Raw genomic sequence first — 10894 nt, 5'->3', positions numbered from 1 at the left:
TCTCAGCATAATGGTAAAGCCAAAGGTGGAGCTGTCAGAACCTCGCGTCTCACTCTTCGACCATGGGAGATGGTATGCATTGTTGCAGGCTTCCCATCGAATATTGCAGCTCTGCAGTTCGAGTGGGCTTGGCACAATGCTCATCTGACCAAGCATATCTCAGTGGAGAACAGACTGTCACAGCCCATAGCTCGCGAAAAGACCAATACAAAGACCGGTGCTAAGCGTAAACGACCTGGAAGGCCCAGAACATCACTGGCAGACAAGTTGTCCAACCTGCATCTCCTGCTCCGAGCTCCCTACTTCTCTCAATGGCCACTTCAAGTACGATTTTTTAGCCAAGATGTATATCGTAAGTGGACTCTGTGGACTGACCGCGTTGATGAGCAACTCGATTCCTCAATCAAGGTTATCCTAGACCTGCCACAAATCGAGGATACAAAAGTCGTTTCCACGCAGCAGTCTACCAGGACTCGAAAGGCAGATTTGATAGGCAAAGGTGGAGTAGAAGGAATTGACCCGACCTATGCTCAGTTTCAGAACGTCGTATTGAAGCTCAAGACTTGGATGGATGACAAAGCACCAATGAGGTGCAATATCTGCAAGAAGAATATCGATTCGAGCAAGGACTTGTTCAATATTTGTATGACGCAGGAATGCTCATGTTTGACCCATGTAACGTGTCTGTCAGCTCATATGCTGAAGCAAGGCAAAGAGGTTGTTGTGCCCAAGTCTGGAACGTGTCCGGCTTGCAAATCCACCCAAGACTGGTCTGATCTTATGCGTGTCCTATCACTGCGTATGAGAGGCGAAAAGGAACTTAACAGGTTGCTCAAGCAGAAACGAAAGAGTGCTGCCGCAATAGCTGCCGAGCTTCTGGACGACGAGGACATGACAGAGTCAGAAGACGACGTTGATGAGGGCATGAATGAGGCAGACCTTGACAGCGATGTTGATGACGCAGCCTCTGTCACCATGGAAGATCCAGGTTCCGCCAAACTGCCCTCACCTCGATCAGCTGCAGTTCAATGGATTTCAGATATGCTCGAAGTGGTAATCGAGGACAGCGAGGATGAAGCTCCTGTTCTTCTCACGACTTCGAAAGGTTAGACAGTACTGGCACTCCTTGGGCTGCTGAATCAGCTCTCCGCAAATCCTGGTAAGCCGTCCGTATTTGAGTAGCAACCTCGTCTTGAGATGAACCTGCGTTGATTATCCTCACATTGAGATCTGGCAAACGCGTGAACAGTGACTTGAAGAGGGCGCGCACTCTGACCTGCATATCCTGCTGCTCATATCGCTCCTCACCATAACCTCCTCGCTTGGCTGCATCTTCAGAAGCAATATCCAGAAACAGCACAAGATCCGGCTTGGGAAGACCTACCTCAGGGTTCCAGCACCATTCTAGTGACAGGTGTGGGTTCTCCTTTGCTGCTGAGTAGACGGCACCGGAGAAGGAGTACCGGTCAACAATGATCGTACACCCTGATTGTAGATCGTTGAGGATCGCCTTGACAGCCTCCCATCTGTTCGCAGAGAACAACAGATGTATAGCCTCGTCATTTTGTTCAGCTTTCCCCTTGAGATATGCATTGATCATTTGACCTGTGTCTGTAGTCCGATCTGTAGATGATTAGCTCGTAATCGTTCAGTAATACATATGAGGCCGTGTACCAGGGAACTTGATGTACTTCACATCCATGCCTTCATCTCGAAGGTCTTTACACAATGTCTCGCATTGAGTCGTCTTGCCGGATCGGTCAAGACCTTCGACAACAATCAGCAAACCCCTCTTTTTTGCTGAGCTATTCTGTGTAGCTGACATCGATGGCACACATGAAGATTTCACCTATACACAGCAAATTGGCATAGCTGTTCTCGTAAGCTTGAGAGGAACCCGTACTGAGCTCACTGTCGCTCCTGCCGTAGCCCACACTCTTACCCTGCCAAGCCCTCGGGGTGGTGATTCTCCATCCGCTCCTTTCCCTGATCTCTCCATGCGACACGATCCGCTTACTATCTACCACCTCATCTTCCGCGTTCGACGACGACGATATCTTTATCCATGTAATGGCCACAGAACGTGCACCGAGCTTGCCGCCGGAAATGTTTAGTTTCGTGCTGCGGCATGGAGACTACTCAAAAGCAGGACTGAGACTTGGTCAACTGACAGTTCAAGGCCGATCTGCCATTTCTACACCGTCACTGGTCATTCCTACATCTCGAGGAGTAATCCCTCATATCACACAAGACACTGTCTCAAAATTGACGCGTCTGTCAGCAGTCTACGTCGCGCTTGAAGACTGTAAGTCCCAAATTCTGCCGTGCTGGCACAAGCTGACATTCGTTCACAGCTTACCATGGTTAGTTATTGAAAGAAGCCCTTCCAAGTCTCCCATTTTCCGTCAGAATCCTAGTCCTCCCAACTCGAAACTCCGTGACTTTATCGCTCTACCCGATCAGTGTTTGTCCATCCTTGGTCCACGGCGAATACCTGCCATTGAGACTCCAAATCAGAACTCGAACTCCTCGATCGCAATATGCACTTCTGTAGGCTTTCAGCTCCTGAATGTTGATGATTACGTGCAAAGCGCACAAGATCTGGGGCCTGACATCACGATTGGCCCTGCCGATATTGTGACCACTAAGCAAGTCAGTCAGAAGCGCATGGAGAAGAGTGCAGATCGTACACATGCATGGACACGAGATACATTGGCAGTAGAGCCAGAGAATAAAGAGTCAGCGTTGTTTGCGTCGCTACCGCCTCTGGAGCCGCAGCAACAGTCGTTCTATTTGTCCGACTTAACTGAGGAGTACAAAGGCCAAGTCGCTGGACTTAGCACGTATTCAGCTGAAACTGCCGCAAGTCTGCAAAATACATTGGAAGATCTACCAAGATTATGTCTGAACAACCCAATCAATCCTCATGAATTGCTACGTGTGATTGCGCTCGGAAATGATCTGGTTACTACTCCTTTCGTGACAGAAACCTCTGAGAATGGGATTGCGATGGACTTCCGATTTGCCGTATCATACGAAGCTCGGGATCAGAAGTTGGGCATCGATCTCTGGGATAATGCTCATGCAACAGATGTGTCACCATTGGTCAAGGGCTGCGGGTGCTACACTTGCACTAAGCATCACCGAGCTTACCTACATCATTTACTCAGTGCGAAAGAGATGCTCGCCTGGACGCTACTACAAATTCACAATTTCTCGATCATGGAGGACTTCTTCGAAGCAATACGAGAGAGTGTACGAAAAGGGACATTTGAGGAGCAATCAAAAGCCTTTGCTCGCGCCTATGACCCGGAGATGCCACGACCTACTGGGGAGGGACCTAGAATTAGAGGGTACCAGATGAAGAGTGTTGGTGGAGGTGAACCCAAGAAGAACAGAAAAGTCTATGGTCGTTTAGATGAGCAAGCTAGGAAGCTAGAGGAAGCCGAATCTGGTATCGCGACACCAGAAGAGGACGTGAATGCAAAGGATATTGAGAAGTTGGGATTGGGAGAGGTTCAGAATTGAGGAACCGAAGAAGCCGTCTCGTGTCAATGTCTCATCTCTGGTGCCGATATATTTATGTTTGTAGCTTTGCTCTTCACCATAGTCCATATCTGCACACATAGAGTAGTAGCCCAAGCCTAAGTGTCCAGGATCATAACCTGAAGTCCTGCAATGATGTCCCAATATTCGAGGCTTGGCAAGTCGTTGCCACGCCAACAATCTCGAAAGTCAACAAGGCCATTGTGAGACTGATCGCGAACCGAACCAGATAGCAAATAGCTCTCAGTAACTTCAAACTCACGTCGATGCTATGTTAATAGACTCGGAACAAGTCCACACTGCCACCTGAAGTAATGCTGCCTTCGTGCTACTTCAAATAACAACTGCGCCAAAGCGCCCAACCATTCGTTTACTGGGTCTTGCGATCACCCACAAATGGCAGCACTACCTACGAGATTCCCCTGCTGGTGTCGCGCAGTATATTCCTGGGGAGGAGAAACTAGCAAAGATTTGGGGTTCGTGGAAGGTGACCTGATAGAATGTCTCAACGCAGGAGATGGATCATGGTGGATGGGCAGGTTGCGACGGGATCCGAGACACATAGGAGTGTTTCCCTCAAACTTTGTGACTGTACTAGGTGAAGACTTTGTACCGGTCAGTCGATCTGTCAGTCCAATGCCAGCACGAACAGATAGCGGTTGTAAGAATTCCATCGAGAATCTGGAGCGCAAGAAAGAGCAGATAAAGAAGAGGAAGCCATTTCAGGGCTACAAAACTGCTGTCGGACCTGGAGAGGCAGCAAGAGCAAAGGCGTCTCCTTTAAAGAATGTAGTACAGCCTCAAGCATACGAGCCTGTGAATCCTCCTTCTACGGTCCTATGGCAGCAGACACCAAGAACGAACACCAGATCGCATTCACCTCTCCCACCAGAAGAACTTGGTTCACCACCACCACCTGCCCCTCCACCGCATCGTTCTGGTGTAATGAATGGGCATATCTCTAGAGCTGTCTCCCCAGCTCCGTCTCCATACGAGATGAATCAGAGCTATCCTACAATGTCGAGAACTCCTTCACCCAATATCGCATCCTTCCAAGGTCATACTCCTCCCATGATCAGAGATGCAATGGAGGATGTTATGTCTTCTTTGGAGGGAATGAGTGTTCAGCACGAGGCTATGGAACGACAAATCTCAAATCCTTGGTCGCCCGAAGCATTTGATGATTTCAGACAAGCCCAACCCCGACCAGGTCTGCGTCCTTTGACCTCTTTGGGTCTCGCCGCAGGGAGCAGTACATATTCTGAAGAGGCGAGGGAAAAATACAGCAGTAGGCACAACAGTCCTGATAGGTATGTCGATGGTCCACCACATCTAGAAACATATGTACAGCGAATGGAGCGGCAATTAGAAGAAAGAGCGAGACACAGAGAAGCCTCCTTGGACCCCGACGATCGACCTCCGCCACCACCACCAAAGCAAAACCCTTGGAACGCAGCTACAGTGGGTCGAAGATTATCTTTGCGAAGACCTAAATCTACCTACGATCTGACAAGCGGCCTCGATCGGACATATACCACAAAGACTAATTCTACAAACTCGAGCAGTGGTGTGGGTAGTCTTGCCTCATATCCATCGAACGCGAGCAGTAAGACTAGTCAAAGCATATTCAGTGGGTATTCTGCTGGTGGCTTCAGTGCAACAAGCGCTGGCAGTCTTGCGCGGAAAAGAAATGGCTTCAATGATTACGAACCAGCAGCTATCACTGCTAGGCCGACAACAAGCAATGGGATACGATCAGAAAGACCGAAGACACCAAATACAGGATATTCGTACCACCAGAGTCACGATCCCAGGGCAGGTGCAAGATCTGCTGTAGGCTTCGAGGATCGGCCTGTATCGTCTGCAGGTAGCATCGCGTTTAGCACACCAAAGGCCAAGAAGACAGGTCTGTTCAAAAAGCTGAACGAGACAGTGAAAACCAGCTTTGCCAGTGCAAGAAGCACCATTGCTCCGAATGGCGGCGATAGCACAGCTAGCTCGCCAACCAAACATTCCTACAACAATGGTGTGACCAGTATAGCTGGTGGCATGCATTCACCAACCAAAGGTGACAGGCACAAGAGCGCGACCTCGTCTGGATATTATGGAAGTGATGCAGCTCGAGAGATGGGCATGGATATGGGTGCTGGTGCAGATTGGTTAAGGACGAGAAGAGACGTGAATAGATCAAACACGCCTGGACCTTCTGAACGGCAAGAGCGAGCAGAGAGATGTCAGATGCTTAATGAGCCTGTCATATGTCCTGTCGATGAGCTTTACGAGACCGTTCAGGGAGACGAGGACGTCGATGGTGGACCAGTCTACCATCCATTTGCACTAAGTAATCCAAGTTTCACGCAGGTCGACAAAGCAGCAAGGTTCGTCACTTCTCTACCGAGCAGTATCACTGCTGCGTCTTTGGCTACGGGATATGTATGTCGGCCATACAGGACTGACGCTCAACGTGTTCGAGCTATCTTCATATGGTGCGCCGAAAGATTAACCTGGTCCGCAGACATCGAAGGTCCTTTCGGTGCTCGAGAACAGATGGTCGACACTCGACGAGTAATATTACAGAAGTCAGGTAGCAGTCGAGAAGTTGCTGCAGTGGTCATGGAAATGTGTCGTGCTGTAGGTCTACCTTCAGAAACGATTCACGGCTATCTGAAGCGACCTGGCGAATCGCTGGATATTGACGCTGCAACTCCGAGCAAATGCAACCACTACTGGAATTCAGTCCTCATTGATGGTGAATGGCGGCTCCTAGATTCAAGCCTAGCAAGTCCCACTAATCCTCAACGTTCTCTTTACTCGAACATCAGTCAAACTATCGCCGAGCCGTTCTATTTCCTTGCCAAACCATCAGAACTTTGCTGGACCCACGTACCTCTTGAGCCAAGTCAGCAATATCTTGTTCCTGCAATCAGCCCAGACACGTTGCTTGCATTACCAGCTGCATGTCCCCCATTCTTCCGTCTCGGTATCATGGTACATGCCTACGACACCTCACTTACCCACATGGAAGGTCTAGAAATGTCAACAATCACAGTCAATACTCCCGTCGACACCGAGGTCTTCGCCGAAGTTGAAGCCCAAGCATACGCACGCGACAATGAAGGTGATCTCTACGAAGACCCCGACACCATCACTCGTGTTCGTGCCCTCTCCCAACCAACGTGGTACCGCACCTCCTCCAACCCAGACGTCTTCCAAAAACGATACATCATCAAAGCCCTCCTTCCAGGCGACGAACAATCCGGCACCCTCAAAATCTACGCCGGCAAAAAAGGCCTAATGCACAGCGCCAAAGAAATCGTGCACCCCCTCGCCTTTGCCCTACCACTACACCACCAAGGCGAAAACCCAGCCTACGAATTCGTCCGACGACACCCTACACCACACGCTACCCGACAAGACATTTACGTCATCCAACCGCAATGCTATCGTCTCGACCGCGGTGAGAAATATGTCTTCTACGTCCGCCAGCACCCCGCCACCGTAAACGGTACACCCACCAGTGAACGTGACGGCTTCGACTTCCCTCGCCCAACATCCCCCAACCCCCTCATCCGCCCCTCCAGCGCAATGAGCATGACAAGCAGTGCCGCAGGCAGTGGTTCCACCCAAGGCTCAGACTACAGCAACCCCTCCCTCCTCCCCAACGGCGTCAAAATCAAAGAAAAATACGCAAAACTAAGTCTCCAGGCCCCTTCAGGACGCATCATACGCTTTACACGGAGCGAAGGGTGTCCGCAGAATAAAGCTGCGCAAGAGGTTGATGGGGTTGTGGTGGGGAGTGTGTGGGAGTGTCATTTGAAGGTCACGGAGAGGGGAGTGTGGAGGGGGTTGGTGCTGGCGGATCGGAGTGCGAGGTGGTGTGTTTGGGGGGAGTGGGAGTGTTCGTGAGCTGGGGGTGTCGTTCTTTATACGAAGTCAGGGTGTTGAGATTGATGTGGATTTTGGGACGTGTTTTCTGCTTTTAGTAATGGATCGTCAACGGGATGGAGTAGGAGAGGGAAGGGAGTTTTCAGGTCACGACTACATGTAACAAAAGTACTTACGAGACATGCGGCGTTGGGGTTGGTATATATGCACAATCTGTGCGGATTGGGAGTCGTTACGAAATACATCTTGTTAGTCTCCATGTGCTTGTAATTCTTGCTGTTCCAATGACGAGTTTGCCGAATCTAGTACAGTTCACTGTAGTACGTCAAAAGGCCATTGTAAAGGCAACATTCTTGTTGTATAAGGTGTGTCTCTATGATGCTTTTCACCTTCAAACCAAATACATACTATGGGTATCATCGTAAGTCGTCAAGAAACGCTAAACGCAACAATACTGCAAACTCCATTCTGCCAAATCAATCCACTACCTTCAACATGGAGTACGCCTTGTGCGAAATTGCTTTTCGAACAGTACTCATAGGATCGACCTTCTGCTTCTTCTTGACCTGTACAGTAGCCTCATCGTTTCCGTCCTCTTCTACCTCCTCCTGCACAATCTCCTCTTCAGCCTCTGGATCTTCAAATGCACCATTGTCAAGGAAGACCTTGAGCATACCTTGACTATAACCACTAACCAAAGAAGTGCCCTCCTGATCGGCAGCCACAGGTTTTGGAGCTGTTGGGTCACCATGTCCAGTTAGACTTGCTCGACCGCCTGCCAGGTTCCAGAAAATCAGTTGTGGCATCTGATACCCATACAACTCAAATTCCGTCTTGATACGTTCGTAACTGGTCGTCCATTCATCTGTTCGACCTGCTGCTGAGTTGAAATGCATATCACTGAACACGAAGACCTGTTTGACCATGTCCTCTTGTTTGACCTTGTGCTCTCGGGCCATAGGCAGTATCAATCTCTGAAACACAGCCACGAAATCGGTACTGTATCCCCAATGTGCACTTTCGAGATTACGTACCTTCTCCTGTAATGTTTTGCCTTCCACTTTCTCTACAGTCGGATCGGAGGCGAACGTGATGAATGTACCTCCAAATGGCGGCGCAGTAATTTCGGCAAGCAAGAGTGACAAACCAATACTCGAGTCCATGGGTGTGGTGCCGTCAGGGAAACGAGGAGAAGACATGCTTCCACTCACATCGCAAACTGCCATGCTGTTTTCAAGTTTGCCCGACTCCTTGACACGCTTGACGAGGGAGTTCCATTGTCCGTCAAGAACCTTCGCACCCATCTCACTTAGCTTGTCATTAACCATGAGCTTTGCACCACGCTTTGCGCCTTTCCTTGTTCTCCTAGGAGGATGTCCGAACTGACCTGTGCGTACTGCACTAATGAGCTTGGAAGGGAGGAGTGTAGCACCTGATATGTTCTGCTTGCCTTCTGCCACATTGGTAATGTATGAATTGAAGCGATCTGTATCTTTGCGTGCAAATAACGATGCGTATTGATTCATAGCAACTGAGGGGACATGTTCGTACTTGATGTTCTCGAACTTCTCAGCCGAGATGTCTCTCTCCACCACTTCCAAGACTTTACGTAAAGCTGACACTTCCTTTCGATATGCTTCTCGGGCATGTCGGAGGTAGATCTCTCTATCAGTGACGTCTTTGAACTCAGTCTGAGGATGAAGTATTTCTGCAATTGAGGAAACCATGAATGTGTGCTTGTCATGAGAAAGATTGGATGACGGTGTCCACTTTGAGCAAAGTGAGATCCGTCTCATTAACTGCTTGTCTCCAGTATGCAGCAAGACAAGATCAGCTTGCAATTGCTCGGCGAATAGACGTGCAACTGTCAGATGTAAAGCTCTATGGAGAGACTGGGTGTCGAAAGCCTGAAGTGCAGCAGTGTGGCGATCGGTCCTTTGCTGCTGTCTTGCTTCCTTGGCTTTGGCTGCATCCCAAATCTTAGTGGACCTCTGTCCGTTCTTTATATTCAACAAGTGTTCGGGGTCAATGTCGACATTCAATGAATCGTTGACAGAGAAGACGACGAGATTGAGCAGATCTTTCCAGTATCCATGGGCAACTCCATTGTCGATATCGAAAGCGGTAGGGTCGTCATGTTTCTCAATTATCACCAGATCATCCTCCTCTTCTTTCTTATCTCCTGTTTTCTTCTCAATGATCGGTCGTGTAAGCCATCGGAGATTCATCAATAGGGTGACTGGGTGATTCTGGGCAAGCCAGCCGAAACATCTGTAGGCCGTGTTTCGTGAGCGCTTGCCGATGTGAATCGATCTTGCATTGAAGATGATCTTGAGCGTAGATAAAGGGTCTTGTCTCCAGGCGGCTCCAAGCAACTGACTCAAATGCTTACCACAGGCAAACTCTTCGAGCTCATAGAACAGATCCACGAGTGGGTTCTTTGTTAAGCGATAGGCAAGGTCATTGTTCGCTGTCAGCATCATCTTATTCATGCTGCGAGATCTTTCTCGATGCACACCCTGAAGTCCTTGTATGAAAGGGTGAGTTTCGGGTCCTTCCTGACTATTGGGGACATCTCTTCGCGGCTCGAGATCCATGTTATCCAAAGCACGCTGCACTTCTTCAGGTGTCATGGGACCAGTCGACGGGGTAGTGTTTTGATCTTCAAGATTGGTGGACTGTTGTCCTGATTGGTAAGCTTCTGATGTGGTATCCGTGTTAGAGTGCAACTTTTTGACATCTCGGACGAATGCCTCGAAGTCAGTATTGCCCATAGTCAACGCAGGGTGCTCTGGGATAAAGACTGGAAAGCTGGACTTCAAGAAGCCAGGTTGAACTTGTGTTGAAGCAGCCATTGACAGATTAGTGATATAGTGTTATGAGAAGCTTTCCTGGCATAAAAAGCGGTTGACGTCGTATGCTCGGGCAAATAGAGGTCGAGGGAACTGTGTCGCAAGAACGATGGACAGGCGAAGACTTTGGAAAGAAAAACTATGATATAGAGAATGGTAGGAAATCTACGAAACTGGATTGAATATAGCATCCAAAAGAACTTTCTGAAGTGGGTCTCCCGATGGTGCCTGGCAGGTCAATTGAGCAACGATCAGTCAATTTACGAATCAGATGGTGTGTATGAGTCATACCAAACTTGAAGCAAATACTGTAGAGCAAGTGCTCCGCAATCCGTGTCTATACTGAACGCGTGAAAGGTGGGAAGTCGCGTGTTTTCGTTTCTGCAAGACTCATAGTTGTGGAGTATCAACCATTCCTCATCTGGGATCCAGGCAAATTATGCCAAGCAAAAAGCTCGAGTTAGTGCCCATCAGCATACCGAGAGGGGAACACGAGGTCAAAGGTTGACATTCTCAGACGAGTGCAAGTAAGTGGTGTTGGCATTCTGAAAAAGCAGGCCATTGGTTCTCTACAGAAATCAAATATGTATCCTTACACTTATTATCATTGT

General features: G+C 49.0%; 4 protein-coding genes across 4 annotated transcripts; 3 read left to right on the top strand and 1 right to left on the bottom strand.

Moving 5' to 3' along the window:
* Positions 1-343: 343 nt before the first annotated feature.
* SLX1 (Slx4p interacting protein) lies at positions 344-1110 on the top strand (the record flags this gene model as incomplete). Its single annotated transcript, XM_064902008.1, has 2 exons — positions 344-352; positions 409-1110. The coding sequence occupies 2 exons, from the start codon at positions 344-346 to the stop codon at positions 1108-1110; spliced, it is 711 nt and encodes a 236-aa protein (XP_064751687.1).
* Positions 1111-2070: 960 nt separating this feature from the next.
* On the top strand, positions 2071-3528 carry LTR64_007689 (uncharacterized protein; the record flags this gene model as incomplete). Its single annotated transcript, XM_064902007.1, has 2 exons — positions 2071-2305; positions 2369-3528. The coding sequence occupies 2 exons, from the start codon at positions 2071-2073 to the stop codon at positions 3526-3528; spliced, it is 1395 nt and encodes a 464-aa protein (XP_064751686.1).
* Positions 3529-4182: 654 nt separating this feature from the next.
* On the top strand, positions 4183-7452 carry LTR64_007688 (uncharacterized protein; the record flags this gene model as incomplete). The annotated part of the gene is made up of 2 exons (XM_064902006.1): positions 4183-6445; positions 6500-7452. The coding sequence occupies 2 exons, from the start codon at positions 4183-4185 to the stop codon at positions 7450-7452; spliced, it is 3216 nt and encodes a 1071-aa protein (XP_064751685.1).
* A 455-nt stretch (positions 7453-7907) lies between these two features.
* Positions 7908-10286, bottom strand: LTR64_007687 (uncharacterized protein; the record flags this gene model as incomplete). The annotated part of the gene is made up of 2 exons (XM_064902005.1): positions 7908-8405; positions 8466-10286. The coding sequence occupies 2 exons, from the start codon at positions 10284-10286 to the stop codon at positions 7908-7910; spliced, it is 2319 nt and encodes a 772-aa protein (XP_064751684.1).
* Positions 10287-10894: the final 608 nt, after the last annotated feature.

Source organism: Lithohypha guttulata (genome assembly GCF_036872675.1).
Source record: "Lithohypha guttulata strain CCFEE 5908 chromosome Unknown scaffold_6, whole genome shotgun sequence".
NCBI lineage: Eukaryota > Fungi > Ascomycota > Eurotiomycetes > Chaetothyriales > Trichomeriaceae > Lithohypha > Lithohypha guttulata.
This window is presented reverse-complemented; position numbering and strand designations above follow the sequence as displayed.